Source organism: Helicoverpa armigera, chromosome 24 (assembly GCF_030705265.1).
Source record: "Helicoverpa armigera isolate CAAS_96S chromosome 24, ASM3070526v1, whole genome shotgun sequence".
NCBI lineage: Eukaryota > Metazoa > Arthropoda > Insecta > Lepidoptera > Noctuidae > Helicoverpa > Helicoverpa armigera.
In genome coordinates, this window is record NC_087143.1 from 942,677 (window position 1) to 966,049 (window position 23,373).

Sequence of the window (23,373 nt, forward strand, 5' to 3'; positions counted from 1 at the left end):
ATTTTATAGCTATTTGTATTCCAGAATATCGGTAAATTTTCATAACTGCCGCAAATACTTTAATCACAGTAGGCATGTTTCATAAACTCATAGTAATTTGAATACAGAAAACTATCGTGTCCAAAAAATCCGCTCGAAAGTGCGAATTATATTGATAGGTACACATTTATTATAGGTAATAATATCAATCTATAAGCATATATTCAGACACATGGAACCACTATTACTATTTTAGAAGCAAGCAACGCCACCAGCATAAACCAGTCAATTTCTACTCGCAACTAACAAATGAAAATCACAAAATAATGACGCGCCCTCTCGTACCTTGCACCACTATACTAACAAACTCAATCTGCACTGCACCGGAGATTCAGCTAAAATAACCACAGTTAATGCAACTATAATGCACCCACTATCATATTATACCTTAGGAAATCCACTCCGCACGTGAAAATGGACGGAAAATGCACTATTTGCTAAGTGAGGATAGCTGGAATTTACTTTTCATTTGCGATGAGATTTTAACTTGGTTTTAGGTATCGTTATTTTAGAGGTATGAAATTATCTATAGTATAAGACAACTGCTTTCCTGTGGATTCTCTCTCGTCCCGTGTACATGACTCAGAAGTCATGTTTTCTTCTGCCGGGGCTGCGGGTTGTTCGAAAGAGATACCGCGGCCCTGGTACATAAAAGGCCTATGACGGAACACGACGGTTTTTAGTCAGTAAGAGTCTGACACTCCCTCACCGCTGCTAACCCACAGCGGGAGGGGTCATTTGATGATTTTTGGGATCGTTAAAAAAAAGAAAAAAAAGGGTCATGTTTTCTTCCTCCTGTCCTGTTCCCAATTTTATTTGGGGTCGGCGCAAAATGTCATCTTCTTCCATTTTTCCATGTCACTCGTCGTACTGACACTCACTCCCTTCCTATTCATGTCATCTTTCAGGCAATCCATCTATCTTTTCTTAGGCCTTGGTCTACTCTGTGGTCATGCTACATTATCCACTGTTCGGAAGCTTCCCAACAGTAAAAACTTTTTCAAATCGGTTCAGTAGTTTCGGCGTCTACAGGGTACAAACAAACAGACATAAAAATATGCCCTCTTTATTACATCGGGATATCATAAAGTATATGTGATAGTATAGATCAACCAATAAATCTATATGGAAAAGTTACTCTGCATATCTGTCATGATTTCACGCCAAAACTCCTGAACCGATTTAAATAAAATTTAATACACAGGAAATCTAAAGCCTTATAAAGGTCGCCGTCAACGCTGGATGCAGGTCGCCTCCAAGGTATCTGTGGAGATCTAAGGGGGAGGCCATCGGCCTTCAGCAGTGGACGTCCTAAAGCTGAGATGATGATGATGATGATTAAATGTAAAGCCTGAGCAGTTAAGTCGGATAGCATGTGTCCGACTTGACCAATGAGGCAGAGAAAAAGGACAACACGTGTATCTATTTTTACCGAAAATACCCAAAACCCATATTCAAGGATATCCCAAGAGTCAAAACTCATTGAACGGTAAAACCTCTCAAAGTAAACATTAGTTACAAAGACGACCCGAGATAAAGTTATTCGTTTATAGACTATAGTTGACCATAGTTTTGGTTTCCTTAGCCTTTATGAATACAATTATTGGTCCATGTTTACTTCTCGAATAGTAATTGTGGTTGGCAGTTTATAGACTAGCTTCTACTATCCCTTTCAGCCGCATCCCGTGGCACCTATTCAGTTCACCTTGAGAAAAAGATAACTTATAGACTTTTATATAAATGGGATACCTCACACTGAAAGGATTTTTCAAATTGGATCAGTAATTCCTGCGATTAGCATGTGCAAACAAACAAACTCTACAGCTTTATAATATTACCAGCCGTTTGCCCGCAGGGTCACCCGCGTCTTGTAGGAACTATTACCGGGAATTATTATAATTAGAATATAGCCTATGTTACTTCTATTGATTCTAATCTACTATTTCTTAACATCGGTTCAATATATTCGGAGCCTTTAAACAAAACATATTCGATCTTTATTATATTAAGCATAGATAAACTACCACTAACAAGATATCTATCAGTCACAATTATACTCTTTTATGATTGGCTGTTTACGATCACACACACACACTCTCTCAAATACACACACATACATACACAGATAGTTCATTTGTTTTTATCGTCTGTATTCGAATGGGCGATGAGTAACGATTATTGCTGAAATAAAATGAAGGTGTTTGCTTAATTCTGATGTCTGGCTTTCAAGTTTTTATGGTCTGTTCAGAAAAAGGAGAATGATCTGTCTGTATTTCTGTCAGAAGTTTTAGTCTTATGTGATGTACGGATGAAGTTTTATTTTACTTCTGGCAATAGATGTCATTGCATTTCAGGTTATTTCATTGACCAGTCAGTATTAAAACAAATCAATACTGATTTATTGAAAGGTGTTAGGATCCCAGAGCAAAGTGATATTTTTGGGAATTGAACAGCATTCTCAATGCAGCATTCTGAATATATTGATATTTAGAATGTACATAGCTAGCAAGTCCAATCAAGAGAAATATTTTTTCTCCCTACAAAACATCCTATAACGCTCAATCCTTCTCCGTGTGAGAAAAGGCCTGTCCCCAGCAGTGTTACAATAAAAAGACTGTGACGAAAACATCCTAATGTATATAATGTATTTCTCTATATTATAAAGGTAGTTACTCACCGCACACAAAAGCACGAGCAATAAGCACCGTATCACCATGGTGTCACGCGATCTTCTCCTCACATGACATTATACGCCTCTAAGTCATTTGCACCTGAAACAAATGAAAATATACCTTAAAAACACAGCAATAAGAATCAATATCCAACAACTTAGCGGGACTGATGGCTTGTATAGTAGAGGAAAGTAGACTTTAATACGTAGCGCTAAGAATAAAGATTGGATAACTTTGAGTGACATATTATATGTATAGTGCGATTTCACGATAGCAGGTGAGCCATGCTTGTGTGTAACTTTGATGTATCGGTGAGCGTACATATACAAAGACAAAGCGCGTAATTTCACACTCAGAAGTATGGCTTATCAGCTTTTGGAAACATAACATGCACTTTTTCTCTGTTACAACTAATTTTATAACTATCAATGAAAATCTGCAATTTTAACTGACTTGAAAAAAGGAGTTTCTCAGTCCAACCTGTTTGTAAGTATGTTTGTGCGCGATTATTTCACGTTTGGCCCAACTTATTTTGATGCGGTAGCATAGTATTTGTCAGACTTAGGAGAAGGTTTCAGGAACATTATTGAAAAGATTTTGTCACTAATAAATAAGTAAATCAGATTTTACTGTCCCCTATTATACCTACAATAAAATACGCCATAGCACAGATTCCTATCGACCATCACGAAGCCATATAAAGCGTCCCCCATACCCTTTTCCCATTCTTGCGAAGTTTTCTATAACTATTCCATAATTTTGGCATAGATTCATGGACTTCTGGAATGTTCCAATTGGAAAATAAATAGTCTTCGATAGTTTTGTTAAAACATATACTTAAGTATAGTACCCACTCATACTTACTAATGTTATAAGGTAATAAGTCTGTCTTTTACGTAGTAGGTAAGTGCTTGAACGGCTGAGTGGATTAGGATGAAATATGGCACAGAAATAAGTGTTATCCAGGAGAGAAATAACCTTAGGCTTAGGCTTAGGCCAGTTTTAATCTCGGTAATAGGAATAGATCTATGGAATAGACTGAAGTACAGGTACTTCTTCCGGGTCGAGGGTGAAACCACAGAGAATCTAGTAAATATTATGAAACTTTTTACACGACTGCCAAGAAGTGATTATGTAAGAAGCGATATTGTTTTCACAAAGAAACAACCCAAGATAGAATCAATAAATTGACAACCAAATAACGTTGCTACTTTTATTCCGAAATCGTTTTTCTCTTCAATAAATAGTAAGAAATATATTCTAAATCTAGACTTTATTCTCCAAATAAGCTAAGTCTGCTTCTAAAGTACGTTTCGACGTGTAATCTTGATCCGGCTGACGTTTTCAGCTATATAATTCTACCTTTCTTTGCCACATAAACTTTGGAAAAGGAAAAATGTACGGGAGCTAGAGAATTTGGAAGAGATAGGCTACTGATACTTTTTTATTTTATGTAGATGTAGCTTTGAAGGGCTCCTGGCAAAATAACAGCAGTTACGTAACGTTAAATGACAACTATTGTATGTCAATGAGGTTCATCGGATTAATAATCCAGTAAAATTGAGAATATATCGGGCCTTCTAAAACATCGAGGAACTCGTCATGATAAAATGGTGATTGCTGGGGAGTTAGTTGCGCCACTTCTTCTTTCCAGCAATAACACATAGGAAGTGGTGAAGGGTGGGTGTCTTAAGGGCTGTTTTTTGTCTTACGTTCAATCAGTGCTATTTTGGAGCCAAGTTTAAATAACGAGTTTCGATTTAGTTTTTTTATTTTATTTTGTTGATTTCTCATCTACGGTCTTACCGCGCTAAGCATTGCTTTAGCTCATGATTGTGGTTTTATACGCTTGGAGATTTATAACCTATCAGCATTAGGCCATGGTGATGGTCTCAAAAATCTCTGCTCATACCACATCCATACTCCTTAGATCCGCGTAGTCGCGTGCGGCACAACAGTAGCTAACCGACTGTTCGGCGCCGTTCCGATCCGCTCTTATTGATGACAGACATTACTTCGCAGACGTATGCGGTGTTCTCGAACTTTCCATATGTGCTTATGTAACGCAAGCGGCGAACAAACATTTTTGGAAAAATCGTTAATAGCAGGTTTGTGAAAGGAAGAATTACCCAAAGGACGCAAGCAAAGAAAAAAATCAATTAGATTTCATAACATATAGTCATCAGTTATCACCAACACTGATCAGGAGGATTAATTTAGATCCCGATAAATAACAGATGCCAAATTATCTTTGCGATAGTCAAAATAATATAAAAAATGCGTATGTACGAGATGACTGGCAATATCCGTTTTGCACATGCAAATTAGTACTTTACACAAAAATTACTGTTTCATAAATCATTGCCACTAGAAGGCTATTTCAGAGCTTCAAACTTATTTGATACGGAAATAGTTGTATCCTATTCATTCTACTACAAACATCAAAAGCTATGTAAGCAAATAATAATATAACAAGAATATGTAGCTATATTTCATGAATTCCGAATCAAATTTCATTTCAATTAAATAAAGATTTCAAACAAATTCAATCTCAATGACAGCCTACAATCCTACTGGAACACTGCTAACAATTACTGAAAGTACTCGAAAGAACCTGAAAGGCTGAAGCCTAAGTTTTTCAACAAAAAACTATTAATCCCCGAGCATTGGACTCAAAAGTGCTCGTTGAAAAGGGTGGGCCTTGTGAAATCCGGTATAGTGAGGGGACATGTCATTGGGGAATATTTATCGACTTGACTGTTTGGATAAGTGGTTTATTGCCGTGTGGTGTTGCTGTCAATCTATTGTTATCGATATTATTAACTACTTAATAAGTTATTATTGAGTGTGAGTGTCTATAATGCGTACCTACTTTTGGATAACCAAAGGTATCTTTGCTTAATTTTGTCGACGACAAACATATGAAAGTCTGAGGCATAAAAATCTTTGTTCAATTTAAACGATTTTTTTTTAAATCATTAAACACGTTCTCAAATAAGACATTGTTGTTTTATAATCTGTCAATCGCAAAAGTTGTAATTCGTGTCCAGACACAGTGAACTCAAATAATCAGTATTATGTTGAAATAAACACGAACAGAACATCTCTAACCTTACCTTTGATGCCAAAATTTGATTCCACTAACTTCAAACCACCCTGTCAAGTCAATCAACCCCTTTATAGCCAAAATAAACATTTACCTTAAACTTTATCGACAACGTTTCCCATCACTAGGGTTCCGTCAAACAATCCGTGAGCTCCTCAAAGTTTATCGAAGTTTCGAATAAAGTTTTCGCATAAAGGATTCGTCGAATCGACACGGACCTTCGTCGATAGCCGAAGGAAACATCGGAATATAAACATTATTTATCCGATAGTTGTTACTTCATGTTTTTCTGTTGTTTTCGAAGAAAACACTATCTTTAGTTGCTTTCATTTTTATTCGCTTTGTAGTTTTGTAAGTATTTTTTCTGAGATCTTTTTGTTTTTATGTTGTCTGTAACATAATGACTAGTTTTGTTGCTATCCCACTTATAAAACTACTTTTATCAATATAAGAACCTCTTTAACCAATATGTAAGATATACCTTCTTACTATTTATACTCCTTAGTATTTATATCCACCTAAAAAAAAGCTTTTCAGTCGTCACAGACCTTATTTCCCCAGATTTACGACCTATTAAATCGTACAAAGTTGAATAAAAATTAGCACCATACATACTTCATTAGTAAAACACGTGCATTTAGCAAGCTAATTAACAGCACAAGAAATCAAAAGAAAAGGGAAAAACAGCAATGTAATGTACTGAAATGGGTCGCAGGCACGGAAGAAAGAAAGATAGCGGAGATGCCATAAGGAAGGTAGGTCAGGCGCCTTCTTGTAGGTCAAGCAACGTAGAGTCGGCGTGATCAGTTACTAGAACTACCGAGACGTTCGGGTTCCTTGTCAAATTAAAACCAATCTGTCAAAAATTGGTCTTCATTGATTTGGTGATTTTATTTTGAAAATAATGGGCGTGTTCCATAGAAATCGTGTAAGAGCGGAGCTAGTAACGTTCCTCGTCCCCCGAACACCCGCATGTTGTCGCGCTACTTTCTTAGCAGATTTTGCGTTATGACATCTCCGCTAGTTATTTTGTTTTCCATGGTCGGAGTAAATTCCCAGTTACATAATTCGCTCGTATATTTTCATTGTGTGACAGATGGCGTGTTATGAATACATACAGGCCTCGCAAATACTACCACAATGTAGGTAAGTAACTTAAAAATAAGGCTTTTAGCAGTTTTCGTTTTAGATTCGGTTCAGATTAAAATCTTTAATGCGCCTAAAATATTCTTTACAGAGTAGCGCGCGCGTGACGTTGCTATAAGAAATTGATCAGGCGCTTAATATTACAATACCTCATTTTAAGTGGCAATAATACATAATTGTGTTCTTGATATAAAATTATTCTAAACTGGCTGTATCGAGCAGTTTCACTCGAAAGAACTACTTCCTATGCCAGAATAAAATAAAGTCACAGTGACTATAATTTATTATCCTGGTTATTGATGTAAAAGAATTTTTAAATGAAATAAATACAAGGTTCACTAAATCCAGAGCTCTTTAAACTCTTAAATTTTATCTTTATATAACATTAATACTTATATGTAGATTATTCAAGATAAAATAAAAATCTTTATAATAAACTAAACTATGCTATTTTTAAGCGTAAAAACAAATTACCCTTGCTTTAAAGGTTCATTTGTTTGTCATCGCATGGCACATGGGGTGTTGAACTGTAGAAGTGCAGAAACTATGCCGACGCCATGTATAATTCAGCAGTTACCTCATTAGTCTCATGTTTTTAACTCTAGACGGAGGTTTGTTTGTCCCGGCTGTCATTGAACATTTTTGGCAGTCGTTACGGGTAGTCAGAAGCCAGTAAGTCTGACACCAGTCTAACCAAAGCGTATCGGGTTGCCCGGGTAACTGGATTGAGGAGGTCAGATAGGCAGTCTCTCCTTGTAAAGCACTGGTACTCAGCTGAATCCGGTTAGACTGGAAGCCGACCCCAACATAGTTGGGAAAAAGGCTCGGAGGATGGAGGTTTGTTCCAAGATCGGTTTGTAGATTTGAGTAAGCGCCTGGAGGAATATGAATAGCAGTATTTTGTAAGGCGACTTTTTAGTTAAACAAAAGAAAAATGAAGGGTTTCGATACGAAATTGGTTTAAGCGCTTTTTTGTCACAAAATTAAGTTTAAAAATTAAGTCGATTATTAATGCATAAAAATTGCATCACACTTTAAGAAAAAAATAAGCTGAAATAAGTAGGTATTATTTACCATGAAATAATACCCCTAAACCATATGCCAAATAAATCATACATTATCTAAGTACCCACTTAAAGATAATTTTCAAATTGCCTTACCATGTTCCTTCACTTTGCATAATGATAAAGGGATGTCCATCAAACGTGTTTATCGATAACTGTAGGCGATATCGATAATTTGCATTGTTTTGTTTGTACAGCACTCGTGATCATATGTAGAGGAGATCGCGATTTAATGGTGAAGTTTTTTGCATAACTGTTTGTGGAGTAGATTATATAGTATTGATAAGGATCGACTTTTTTGCTGGGAAGAGAATAAGAGTTATTTGATTTGGATGGTATGAATATTTGTATGTTTTCATATAAACTAATAAAGCTGCAGAAGTTCTTTGTTTGAACATGCCAGTCTGAGGTATTACTGGACCGATTTGAGATTTTTTTTTATGGTAGATAGCCTATTTACAGTGGAAAACCATAGGCTTCGTTTTTATCCAGATGCGTGGAGTAGTTGCCATGAGAAACACTTGGAGAAGGTAGTTTATAGATTTCTTTGATAAACGATCTAACACTGAAAGAATTTCTCAAATCGAATAAAACCAATAGTTCATGTATGCGTGTTCAAGCTAACATGCAACAAAATTGCTAAATCTTCAGCTTTCGATTTATTAATACACATTATTATCCTAAAAAATACTTCTTTTTAGCAGAGAGTTTACCTAGAAAAGCTCCCACCTCAAAAAGGTGTGGCCATAACATAATTACTTAGATTGCCTAAAAGGGCGACGATGGGCCATCAAACCATTAGTTTTTATGATTACCGCTATAAGCTTATACTACGGCTGCACCTGGCAATAACGATTACCGCAGTTGATATTGTGGAACACCTTGGGGAAATGGGTGACTGGAGAACTGATTATGGAGAATAATTTCTGGAAATCTATTAGGATTGTTTTTAATTTAGGAGTTGTAAGAATGGTTATTAAAACTTACAATATTTTGCTTAAAGTTAAATCTTGGTATATGATAAAATATATATGTCGGCGCGTTTATAACATTAAAATTATGAGCGGGTAACCCCGAATAGAGTAGTAAGTGTCACGACGAGTGATGGCAGCAGTCATTCTGGTGACAGGTGCCAACTGAAGTGTGCACATACTAACCTATTGGCTCGAAATCTCATTCCATCTTACTGATTGTGTGCAATTGTGAGTAAAATGGTGTGGAAACCAAATAATGGAACATTGGACTATACCAGCGTGCCTTTATTTTTGAATTCCGGTAGTCGCAACGCAAACGATGGAAGGTGACAGCCAGAATCGCCGCGAGGCTCCTTCTGACGCTCCCACATCAGAAATGGGATGTAATCCAAATGCCCACATGTGTTAAGGATTGCTCTGCTACGTGTTCAAAAAAAAATATTGAAAACGATAGTAGCGAAAAAAATTATGTCTGTTACGATACTGCTATCATAAGGAAGAATCCTGGGTGGAAACATTTCGTACTGCGCAACATGATGTTCATGGAGCTGTCTATGTACTTAGAACAAGAAGGTTTCGGGAGAATTTGCCACGTGAAGATTGCAATCCTTATAGTGCTAAATAACCACTCAAAAAAATGAAACGTCGATTATTTAAAATGGTGTTTTTAGAAGAAGATTTATGAAGAATTTCAGCGAAGGTACAAGTATGGTAACCACGGTTATGGTTATGGTATCGGTTTCCATTTTTTTTTTTTTTACAAGTCAACCTTGTTATCGAAGGTATGCTAGAAAATTAAACGAATTTATCTAATTTTCATGTTTCAACAATGACGGTGATTATTGTGCAATATGGCGACAAAATTACGGTCGTGAATGGAGTTTCCCAGCTGCCTGCGGAGCTTGATGTGTCATCGTGAGTTTAGAGTGTCGGTGCTCGTGCATCTCCGTGGTGGCTGCGAACGTGAAGCCGCTGTACTGCGCGCCATAGCGATGTGCGCATCGTCACGCACTTTGAGTGGAAACCCGGTGAGACCGATCCATTTATGCTTTATGTTGAGGTTATTTGTCATACGACATTTATAAACTTGAGAGGCAGTTTCAGTTGCGTTAAAAATTAAAACCTCAAGTTTGAATATTTTGTTTTTGCGTCATTGATTGATTGAATGTGCATCAGACTATAGATTTCTGGTAACACTTGGCGCGAAGCCAGTCTAAGTAGGTGCAACTGACTACCTGTTTTTTTACATTTTAAGGTATAATCATACCCCTTGGAAATAATGGTTGTTACACCTTCTGCGTCAACAATACCTTAATTAAAATAGACAATTCGTTTTACTGCTTGTCGTCCATCTAAATGTAAAAAATTGTTTTTATAATTATACAAAAGAAATACAGGATAGTAACTTGACATTTTCAAGTTACTTTCCAAAACTTTCCTCTACCGACCTACTTTTGTATTGTCAAGTGACCATTCTTGAAACTTTTATCAAGACAAGTAATTTCAGAGAGACATTTTCAAATCAATATTGATAGGTTTTTTATTTACCGGTGTTTTGTTTGTAGACAAGTAGGTCACTCAATATGATTATGTTTTTTCAAAGTGAACTCTCTTGTATTGCCTACTCAAATATTTAAATTGCATTTTTCTACTATTTATTTCAGGATATAGCTGAATATCGGTACTTTTTAGAGAGTACCTGTCCATTTTTATCCTCAGATAATTTATTTATGTATGTCAATAGAGTCTTAACCAATTTGGTAGCGGCGAACATTTCAAAGAAATCAGTCACCTTTGCAGCAGTAAGTATATGAGCAGACACAGGTGCACTCACTATTCCTTCACTCTCATAGGCCGATGGGACGGCAATCCGACACGACCGGAGAGAGATCAGGCGCAGGACCGACAGCTAAACTTGCTTTCTGAGTCACAGATTCTCATAATATATTGATCCACTAGGTAGATACTACATAAATCAAAAGGTACATAAAGGCATGTATGTACATAAAGCTAGGTATTATTTAAGTCTCAAACAATGATAAAGCCTTTTGCCAAGTCTGTGTAATTACGAACTATTATGTCTTTCTAGGTCAATAAACTTCAAGAATAAACGATTTGTAAAGGAATGGAGTATGAATTAGACGAGCTTACAAAACACAGGGTTGTATGTACAATGTAGATTTACAAAAACAATATGACATGTAACTTAAGAATCAGAATTTCAATCCAATTTACGTGATCAAGATGTTAAGTTTTATACTAAGTATCTATTTCTCACGGTTTCAACCACGTCCTGGAAAAACCTCTTTCAGCAACCGAATAAAAACTAAAGAAGTATAAAAAGTAGCCTTTCTTAGTCCTTTTTTAGACGCAATATACATACTTTTATTGCAATTTGTTCCGTAGTTTTCGCATGAAGGCATGTCAGACAGACAGATAAAGTTTCTTTAGTCTACTTATGATGTTGTTAAGAATTGCAATGCATGTATGCATATTGAGTGAAGCTACCAAGAGAAATTACACAATAACTTGATACCACAGAAAAAAATCCCTGTTATAAATACGTGTTTATATTCATACCCCAACTAAAACCAAATCAATACGTTAGACCAAGCTACCGTGAGTCAAACATTGATTTTTCCATCATAAAATATTCAGACAACTAGCTGGGTCACATGCTAATACATATACCTCCTTTATGACAGTCGGGTAATAATCTTACGTGTAATAAATCGGAGGGTTTCGTTTTATAGCTTTTGTTTTGTGAGGGATTATTCAGGTATTAAGTTTTAGTGTTTTTGGAAGAAAGTTGATCGATGCTTTCTTGATAATAATATTTAAGGATATGTGTGTGTGTGATGACTGTTTTATGTTAGGGATGTTAAATAGTCAAGTGGAGATTAATGATTGTGACTTGTAACATTGAAAGTGGTTGAATATTGATTTTGAGTTGTTTGATGAATGAAGAATCGTGAGGTAAGTATTTGGCACACATTCGGGGAGGCTCTATAATAATGAGTTCAGCATAATTTCATAGTTTCGATTCCCCGACTAGATAAAACGTTTTGGATTTTTATTGTTATCAATTTGGCTGCTCTTTATACTTTTACATAGATTTATTGCCCGTTTCGTCAAATAAGAGTCAAGTAAGTACTGATTTAAGGAAAATTTGATACTAATTTAACATTGCACATTTAACTATAACGATAACCAAACTATAACCAGCCGTGAAATTGCCAACCATTGGTCAAATCGGCATTTTAACAACTGAAAGTCGCTCGATTATAGTGCACTTCACCGTAAATCTAACATAACATGTTATGTAAAATACTCCATATATTCACAGTTCTAAAGAGCGAGTACACATTAGGCGTTTTGAAGCGCGCGCTTTGATAACGCGCGTTTTGAGAACCAGTAGTTCTTATTTAGGTGTACACATGCAAACGCGCGTTTCGGATGAAGCGCGCGTCGAACGCGCGCTTTGATATTTTCGTTCAAACGCGCGTTGGGAGGGCGTCAGCCGCGCGCTTCGAGATACATGATCCGCCATTTTGTTGTACATTTGATCGCGCGCTTTCGTGTAGAGTGGACGCACGGGACGACGAAAATGGAGACCGAGCATTTCGATTCAGATTTGTTTATAGATGAAATTCAAAAACGACCAGCGATGACGACCCATGCGTCAGTCTATCTCTCAGTATAGGGTGCACCCAATATTCTCTTTGTCTTTGTCGTCGTCTTTTATAGCGACGGTAGAGGAGCCACACACAAGCAATCTCTTCGACGTCCATTTTCGAACTGAGCCAAAAGTATGTTCGCCCTACTAACGCTCGTTGAACGCCGTGCTAAGCGCGGTGTGTGTACGCGACCAACGCGCGCTCAACGCAACGCCGAGCGCCCAGTATGTACTTGCCTAAACCCGTAATACACTTTCCAACCGATTACCATCTCAGTTGAAAATATCATATTACTGATTACAAAAACATTGGACTATTTAAATCGCATACGAATGGTCTGATATACAGATAGATATATTCATGTAACTGTAGTGTGTTATTTATGGAAATCTCTCATTATTTTGATAGTTGATTTGGAAGTTTTGAATGTGTTGTAAATATTGTATTTTACTAGTTCTATCCAGCGGTTACATTTACATCTTGAAGGAGATTGAAAGAGAAAAGGAGATACTTTTTTGTGGGTAACGTTTTCGAACAATCGCGCAGCCCCGACAGGAAGGTAGAAACTAAGTAAATAAATAATATCATAATTTGTTTCATTTAAAGATGTTCAGCCATTTCATCGTGAAAGCAGGCATTGACTTTGTACTACTGTAATTCGAAAAAAAAGGTTCAAGATATAGGTTTTATCAAAATCTGAGTTATAGGTACTTTATGGGTTTAAGCCTACAGCTGACCCCAACAGTTACAGTAAAAAATAACTGGGCAGTTAAGACTTAATTTAACTCTCCAACACTATCATTTACTCATCCAGTCTTATACTCTACGCATGAGAAACAGTTGAAACCTTTTCTAACTCGAATCGAGACCGATAAGTAGTACGTTAAGTTACTTTTAAAATTCGCCAAGTTACGTCCGCAAAGATCCTGCGATATTTGTCTTAACTTCAACTTAATTACTGAAGAAGTGAATTGAATTCCTCGTTTGCTGGTGCTTTAACCACTAGGCTACCACGACTTCTATTAGAATAGAATATAGAATAGGTTTTTTGTATCCATGAACAAGCTGTTTTAACGCAGTTTCACTTGCTTCATAAGAGAACCACTACCTTTACCTGGATTAAATATAGCTTATGTTACTCGGGTATTATTTGGCTTAACAGAAATTAATTGTGAAATAATTACTGATACTTATTAATATCGGTTCTTTAGTTGCGGAAGCTTTAGGGTAAAAACAAAGAAATAAAAAATGATTCCTTTTTATTATATTAGTACTTATAGAAAATATTTTATTGAATTTAATTGTATGTAATTGCTTTGCGAATTAATATTTGAACAGACTAATTAACTTGTTTCGACGTACTGAATTAAATTATTATAAACCGCACACTAAATTCTAAAAATAAAGCTTTTATTCGAACCAAAAACTAATATGCGTTTTTTTTTTTTTTTTAATTAAATTAATTACAAATAATGGGAATATATTATTGTTCTACTGTTGTTTTATCCATGTTATTGTGTTTATTTCTTGTCTGGATTATGTGCAAATAAACTCCTCAGCCAACAAGGCTGTGATATTGGAAACACAGATTTCCATTATATTAACTTGAAAATACCTCAAACTACACATAACTGTAACAATATTGACACATCTTTCAATTAATTACTGAAAATAAACAATAATACCAATTAACAGACAATAAATCAATTTCCTTCAAATTAATATAAACTGTTCATACCAGATCTAATTAATACACTACCCACAAAATTTACCACCCATACGAAATATCATATTTTTAACCGACATCAATGAAGGAGATTCTCAGTTTGATCTGTATCTATGTATGTGCACAATTATCTAACGTGTAGCTCAGCCGATTTTGACCAGGTTTTTAGAGTAGTATTTGTCAGACTTTGGAGAAGGTTTAGGTATACCTAGGTGTTTTTTTTAAATGTTTTAGTAACATATATAACCCCTGCTTATAACAGTACAAAATTACACAGATTGTAATGACTAGCAAAAAGAGAAAAGCTTAAAATAATATGCTACTAGTATTGACTGAGTTAATGAATTTTCAGTTGACAAAACCATTGCGATTGTTCTCATTTCACCCCACCTGAGAAGGCTAGGTCACACCGCGAGCAGAGCGGGGAAGTCGCTCCGCTCCGCTTAGATCCTTTATAACTATATTATATGATTTCATTAATAATAATGAAAATGGGAAGGTTTGTTTGTTACTCCTCCATGATATTGTTCTTTGAGAACTATATCAATTTATTAAATTGATTGATAGGAAGCTGACGGCTTGGATTAACTCATGCAACGTGAACTTGCAGGCAGCAATCTATCTTTACTAATATAATAAAGATAAGAAATTGTTTTTGTTTGCAGCGTCAAGGCTCCGAAACTATTGAACCGATTGGTAAAAACTCTTTCACGGTTGGAAAGCTACACTCTTCCTAAATTACACAGGCTATAATTATTTTATTTCGGTGCGGGCAGTAGTTCTCACGAGATGCGAGTGAAACTGCGAGAAAACGGCCGGTTCGTCAATAATGGCAAAATTTTAAAGATTTGTTCGTTTCTCCTTGACGCAAAAACTAAAGAACGGATTTAGACGAAACTTTACATAAACATAACTTATTCATCAAAATAACGCCTAAGCTATTTATAAACACTAAACAGGCAAAGTCACGGCCTAAAGCAAGTACAATATAACTTTACTAACTCAGTTTGCTTTGCGATTTCTGGGATAAATGCTTTTAGGATGTTTGCCAAATACTGGGTAAAACTTGCTTTGTGTCGCGATAAAGTCACCGTTACTTATCCAGTTATCTATGATCTTGCAGATAATTTTAAATTCGTTTTTGTTTACTTGGTTAGGCTAATGGTGTGCAATACTTAAGTTTTTTGTAGAAATGTGTTGCATTTCGTTCAAATTTTGTTTACTTTAAAAAAGTATAGACACGAATAGGGCCAATTATTGTTGTTTATAGCCAAAATAATTATGTATATCGCATACATATATACCTACCTATATATTATATTAGTTTTAAGTTCTATATACAGGGTTACTGGTAAGTAGACCGCATCCTTTCAGGAGGTGATAGTATAGGTCAATACGGACAAATTTGACCCTGGGATACACTGGGCAAAAGTTAACCCGTTTCAAGATAATCGAATTTTAAGATCTTTTCTTTACAAGTCGTCTAGGTACACGTATACATTTTTATTATTAGTCAAAAGTCTCGTTTTTGTGGATTTTTGTGTGTTTTTGGATAGAAGATGAATCATTTCATAATAACAAACCATAAAACTGTACAAATCACAGAGGAAATTATAGCGAACAGCAATTACTTTTTTAGTAGATATTTTCTCAAAAATATTACTCTTCATTTTTTTGTGCAGAATACTTAAAAAACATCTACATTTATCTAGCTATCCAAAAAGCCACAAAACACCCAAAAATCCGCAAAAACGAGACTTTTAACTAATAATAAAAATGTATACGTGTACCTAGACGACTTGTAAAGAAAAGATCTTAAAATTCTATTATCTTGAAACGGGTTAACTTTTGCCCAGTGTATCCCAGGGTCAAATTTGTCCGTATTGACCTATACTATCACCTCCTGAAAGGATGCGGTCTACTTACCAGTAACCCTGTATAATGTAAATATTTTGTAAATATGTTTCTGTATTATATTAACTACTATTAGAATATAAGTAGATACATTCCTGCATATGGCCCATCCTCTAGTAAAATAACTTATGCACCTAATTCAGAAAAAAAAAACGACTCACAACTTTAAAAATCTTTTTCCCGCTTACAGTATGACCAGACCCCAATTGTAACTTTTTCTTACAATTAATTGTTTCTTTTATATTTCAGCAAACGCCTGATTTAATTGAGCGAGCTAAGACTTTCTTTGTCGTCATTGTTTGTCACTAAAACTCTGAATAATAATTTAAGTTAGAATTTGTTTTAAATAAACTCAGATTTCAATGGATTTTCGTCTGAATGTCAATTATGAATGTTTTATTATGAATAGTGAATGAATCTTTAGAAGTAATGGTCTTTTATCCGATTTTAGAAGTTTCGAAATTCAGTACTTTAGCTATTCTATGTTTAATTACTAGTTCGTTGATTAAATATTTAGTTGTCTGCGTTTTAGTTCTAATGATAGAGTTTTTGGAATTCTGTTTTAGTGATTAAAGTATTTGTGAATTTAGTATGCAAATCAAAATGGATATTTTAAAATAATCCTGTACATTTCGTTCACTTAATTATTAAAATATTTAAATTTTAACTAAAGTATATTTACGTTTTTCTAACCAATAACTGTTGTTTTTTATTCTCTTTCCAATTTTTTTTGAAAAACACTTAATTTTAACAGCTCCCTAAAATCTCAATCTGTCAAAACATACCCAAGATCTTTATTAAAATTGAAAAGATAATGAATAAAAAGATTCGTTAGCATCACAAAAATTAAGTCGACCAATTAAATTAAAAGTTTTCAAAGGGCGTTGTTAAAAGAAAGAAAGTAAATAAGAAAGAAAGAAAAGAAGGAAGGAAAGAAATAATATTGTTAGACCGAAGTCGGCATTAACGAGAATCCGATTACTGCTCGTCGTAAAATTGAAACAAACTGAAGATAAAGTGCAGAAGTGACTTCCAAAGGAATGAGAAAAATATGGCCAACAGACAACTTAATATTTAGTAACTGTTCTATTTTTTATCAATAGAAAGGTATAATTTATTTACATAGATATTTACAGAACTAGTATTTTACAATTATATTTACAAAAATAAAAAAGGGGGTAAAAATTTAAACTAAGTATCAAAATATTCATCCGCATCGCTGTCAGCGGGGATCGTGCCCAAAAGAGGTCTATTCGTTTTGTGAGGATTTTTTTGTAATATAAAAAGAATAGCTATCATGCAATGTGATGAAGTTTTCATTTATTTAGAGACAAAAACATGTTCGATTATGAAATGCTCCTTTAATGCTACACATACTTTGCATGATACGTTTTACGTAGTCAACTTAACTAGGCCACGAAAAGCCCGCTCTAAAACCAATCTAGGCCGTCTGCCCATTATATCTGAGAGCGAAATATAGCCCTAATAAATAGCCCAGGACTTCTCAGGGGACCATGGCCCAATGGGGGGAATTTGGCCAGTAGCCAATCGGCCATTGTGTTATAGCCTGATGGCTATGATTGACACCGTTTGGCTACGGCCGGCAATGTACTGCGGTCTATTATGGGATGGGTAATATGGTGCATTATGGTGGCCCGTTTTATGGCAGGCAAGTGTATAGTTTGTATGTGTTGAGTAAAGTTGTTAATTAATGTAATTGTGTATATGTATAAAATTACTTAAAAAATAGATATGCTTTACTGGGTACATCAATTTTTATATTTTTGATGTAAGAACTAATTATTGTAGGTGGCATAATGGACGGTCTTATCGCTAAGAGCGATCTCTTCCAGACAAGTTTAGAATGGATTGAGACAAGGGGGAAAAGACAGACAAAACACTTATTTATAACCATGGAAAACCCAACTAAAACATAAATCAGTATTTTTGTTGCAGCATCAACGTAAAAATACGTCATCTATTCAAAATTCCTACACAAAAAGAAATAAATAAAATCTCATCTGCATCGTTCAAAAGTTTACCTACATTGTCACGTCCTATGTTGACGACTTTACGTATAACGACGTAAAACAATACAAAACATCAACATACCCCTAATTTGGAAGACTAACTTGTCTCAACAATAGTCAATAATGTAGCATCGTATTACAATAGCTGTATCTTCACGATTTGACCCCAGAGGGCTGGTTAGTGACCATGTATGGGAACACTTAATATGCATTGCAGGAGTAGGTAAGTAATTGCATTGTTTGCTTTAGAGTATGTTCTTGTATTTTGTGTTGGTATTAGATGTGCGTATTTTAATTTTTAAGGTTCCACATCCAAAGGGTAATATTAATACTGCTACTTCCCTATTAAGATTTCGCTGTACATCCGTCTTATGTCACCAGGCTGTCTATATGTCATAGACCGTGATAGTTGAAATTTTCACAGACGATGCATTTCTGTTGCCGCTATAACAACGAATACGTACTGAAAACTAGAATTAAATCAATATTTTGGGAGCTTTCACACGAGTCCGATTCGCTTTTGCCCAGTTTTTCTAATACAAAAGATTTTTCCAATGGATCCACCTTTAGATAATACCCTTCACCAACAAATCTCCAAAGCTTAAGTAATACCGACGTAACATGACGTAGATAACCACGGAGGAAGGAAAAGTGAACGGAGATGCTATAAGGCAAGTAGGTCAGGAGTGTATGTAGGTCTTGTGACTCCTATGACAACAAAGCGGGTTTCGAACGTGACGACGGAGTTTTTAGTAGGTGGTGTGCGTAACATTATCTTCGCTAGACAAAAAAAAAGGTAGGTCAGGCGCCTTCTTCTAGGACAACTACGTACGGTGTGTGTGACCAAATCAGTTATGAGTGAATCAGCAATCGTTCTGGTTCTTTGGGACATGCCTATGGCAAAGATTTTTCTTGATTGATTGGTGTTCAAAAGAAATGAGCGGGTTCCGAAGAATGCATATGAGAGAGTGACGTTCCACGTCCCTCGAACACCTGCATTTTGACGGCGCTACTTTCTTAGAAAATTTTCCGTTATGGCACTCTCCACTAGTCATTTTGTTCTCCATGGAAACATACAGAGTGAAACCACCGTACCGTCAGCAAATCTGATGGCTGAAGTAAGGCTGTTCGGGGTTTGTACTAGCTTACACACCTGGTAATCCGTTAGTGTGTGTGTCTGCCTTAATGTATTTATTAGAGAACGGTGTTGACTAACTTACTATTTTGTGGAAGTATAGTTGGGTTAAGGAGGAAGATTGTAATGTCAAACATTGAATACAATTTTATGATCATATGTTTTTTTTTTATATTAGAGGTATAGATGAGATTGGGGTGGGAAAAATTAAGACTTAGAAACTGAGGAGTAAATAGGCGGTGTAGTGAGTTTTGCCCTAAACAATGTACAAACAATGGTAGAGTCAGTTTGAACTTATATCTTACACCAAGTAAGTATAATTTGTATTTTTTTATCGTATTTACTAATTTATTCTTTACTTATTTTATAGTTGACCTTTTAAAACCTTTGGCACGCAATTCTAAAAGACGACCATAGCAACACAAACACATAGACACGCCAAAAATCGCCATCATAACCAGTAAATCATGCAAATTATTCCCACCTGTGTTCGATACGATCCATTAGATCAAACTAGTCCAAACAAGTGTTGTAATAAAGATAGATTACTGTAGAACATGTTGTGAACAGGCTGAAACAGGGTGCAACATGAAACCTTTGTATGTTGTTACAGGATACAGGTATGGGCAGAAGGTTGGGTGTTTACTTTCGTTGGTATGACTAAGCTTCTGACAGTGATGTCAACCTCGTACCGTGAGAATTAAGGTTTGTTTTAATATAATAAAAACAGGAACTATTGTTTCGTCTTGATACTTATGTGATAACAGATGAGTCTACAAAATCAAGTTTTTTCACAGTTAGTCTTTAAATAATATTAAACAAATTAAGTGCTCAGTGGCGTGCACTTGGAGAGGCCTATGTCCAGCAGTGGACTGCGATAGGCTGATGATGATGATTATGAAATTAAGTGCTTGAACGCCGCAAATTAGAGAACAATAGAAAATCAATTGCGTCTGCGTGGATCTGCGCCACCGGCAAACAAGAGGTTAAAATAAATAAAAAATCTAATTCAGAAATAATTCTATCTTTGAAGTACAATTTAGTATAACCTACATAATTATATGTAGTTCTAGACATCTTTCATTAAAATAAAAGCCAGAATTAATAAAGTTGCCTATTGTAAATATCACCAACAAAAATAACACCTGTCTAGTATCTATTCTTTCCAAAATCTACACCACAAAACTAAACGACAAACTCAAAAACAATAACCCAATGAACTATTAACCCGTTTGAACAATATTAACTTAAACCCAACTTAACCAAAACTAAGTTGAACTTCTGCTAATTGTTTCGACGTATGACGTAGGCTCCGGAAGTAGCGAGCGACGCCAACTTCCTGAGCCTACGTCATACGGTCGCATTGTGAGCCTCTTTGAGGGTAGAACCGTTCGGGCTTGAACCGACTGTGGGAGAATAAAGCGGTATTGTGTCATATTTTGGGTGGTTGTAGGTAAATCAATTGTGTTGATGGTTGAGTACGTTTTGGGTGAGTGGATGATGTAATTCTGTGAATTTCAGTTTCAGAGATACAGGTGTAGTACATCTGTATTTACTTATTTTATATAGACAGACTTTATTTCCGGATTTCTGGCTTTGGATGTTAATTTCCTACAGCAAGAATAAAAGACAAGAGGGTCATATTATGTAAACTGAATAGATACACAAATCGTCTTGAGAAAAGAGATGGGCTTTTATCCAGGTACGGGAAGAAGTTCCCACGGAACGCGTTTGAAACTTCGGGAAATTGATACTGTTACAGCCTTTTTAACGCCCCACTGCTGGGCACAGGCCTCCTCTCACACGAAGAAGGATTGAGGAAAACTGATAAAATAAACAAAATTAATGGACAGAAATAATCTTAATAATATCTTTGTCAATTCCTTTCTAAAACATCATTTTGATTACCTACGACATTAAAAAATACGAGTATAACATCGCAGTTGATACTTCCCATTAATTGTAATAAACAGTTCCAAATAAATATCAACTTTAATTGAATACCAAAATCCATTACGATTGCCTGTTACACTGTAAATCTAAAGGATTTATTGCTGAACAATAGTACACACACACACAACACACGCACAACACACATACACAAACTAACTACACACATGTATAAAATATAGACCATTAGACTACACACTGCAGACTAAACAGTCGACCGACTTTTGACCCAATTTTATTTTGAAGAAAAGTTTGATTCCTATCAAAGTTTTCAGTCGGTCTGATACCGGCTAAACACCTGATCTTTGTAATGTGCGTACTACCATTCATCTTCATACTGATTTATGAGCTCAAACAAACTATCGGCCGACTAAAAGTTTGCTGTGTGTTGAAGCTTTTATACATACAGAGGCGACAATCGATATCTGTAGAAGAATCTACCAATTAAATTGAGAGAGTAACTAGGTGTGTAGAGCTATGCGATGCGTAGAATAGGCAACGACAAATTGGATGAAAATATAGTGAAAGGAAACATTTTATATTGTTCGCAGAAATCTTACTGTTCTAGTGAATATTTTTAACAGAAATTTGTGGAAAATTTAAAAATGATATAAATCAAATCAAATCAAATCAAAATCAAAACGTTTATTCGCGTTCGTGACGCACACACAAAAACGAATACATATAAAAGCTCACAAAAATAAAACAAAACAGGAATGAAAACGAAAAAAAGAAGAGAATGGAAAAAGGGAAATATGCGTCACGATCACGCGAAATGGCCCTCGCTCAGCATATGCAGCGACCTTATGCGAGACAGAGTCGCGGCGCTGATTTTCAGCGATGGCCAACACTAACATGTGACGTCAATCGGTGTGTAACCTTAACTAAGTATACAGGGTGTGTCGTTCACAATCACATTAAATCCTATCGCATATACTGTATGATATTCTAGGGCGAATTGTAAAAAAAATAACCTAATCCATTCAGTGGTTTAACCACAGGAGTCATTTTTCGTTTTTATAATTTACAACATCATGTGTAAAGCAGAGATAAAGTTAGGACTATCGAATGATTTGATTAGTTGGCAGCTGTCAGTTTTCAAGGGAGAATTTTAGTTGTTTGTGATGACTGACTTTTATATGGTGTTCTAATTTTCGCACATTTTTATTCTATTTACTTTGTTTGAAAAAATGTTTTTTTTATTTTTACGTATTTTTCTTTTTTGTTTGTGTTAATCGACATAACTTTACCAGTATATTAACGCATTTAATTTAATGTGATAATGAACGACACACCCGATATACATACTAAGTGTGTAATATATATTTATAAAATATAATATACTGCTATAAAAACATACTAAATATAAATAGAAAAAACTAACTAACATAACAACATTCTGAACGAATGTGAATGGAAGTGGCACTTGACGTGCTTCACAAAATTCTATAATTAGCTATGGTCAAAGCCGTTCACCAATGACCATACACACACAATGCAAACTATTTACGAATTACGTAATGGCGACGAGTGCTTATCAACAATTATTATGCAAGGCATCATTGTGTTCAAATTGTGGAAATGAGTGTCTGAAATGGTGTTATGAAAGAAAAATAAAATAAAATAACGAACATGAATTTGTGTAAAGGATACGTATTAAGTGTGTACGAGTATGTAGGTTATATGATTCACAAGACTAATCTAATCATCTGCCTAGCCGACTATCAGCCGCCTACCTGTGTCACTGGTTGCCGCTGAGTGCCAGTGAGCTATACTGTGCGACTAAAATAAGTCATCATCAAAGAGCGTCATCTCTAGTATAATCCTACTTATCCTACTTATTATAATATAAACGTGAAAGTTTGTGAGAATGTATGGATGTATGTTTGTTATTCAATCACCCAAAAATGGCTTAACCGATTTGGTTGAAACTTGGTATG

General features: G+C 35.4%; 1 protein-coding gene across 1 annotated transcript in view; it reads right to left on the reverse strand.

Moving 5' to 3' along the window:
• LOC110382099 (protein madd-4) overlaps positions 1-23,373 on the reverse strand; it is a 374,672-nt gene that overhangs the window by 123,641 nt on the left and 227,658 nt on the right. The window contains exon 4 of the mRNA XM_064041070.1: positions 2,717-2,810. Within this exon, the coding sequence (XP_063897140.1) occupies positions 2,717-2,755 (39 nt within the window). The 5' untranslated portion in view covers positions 2,756-2,810. The remainder of the gene's footprint in view (positions 1-2,716; positions 2,811-23,373) is intronic.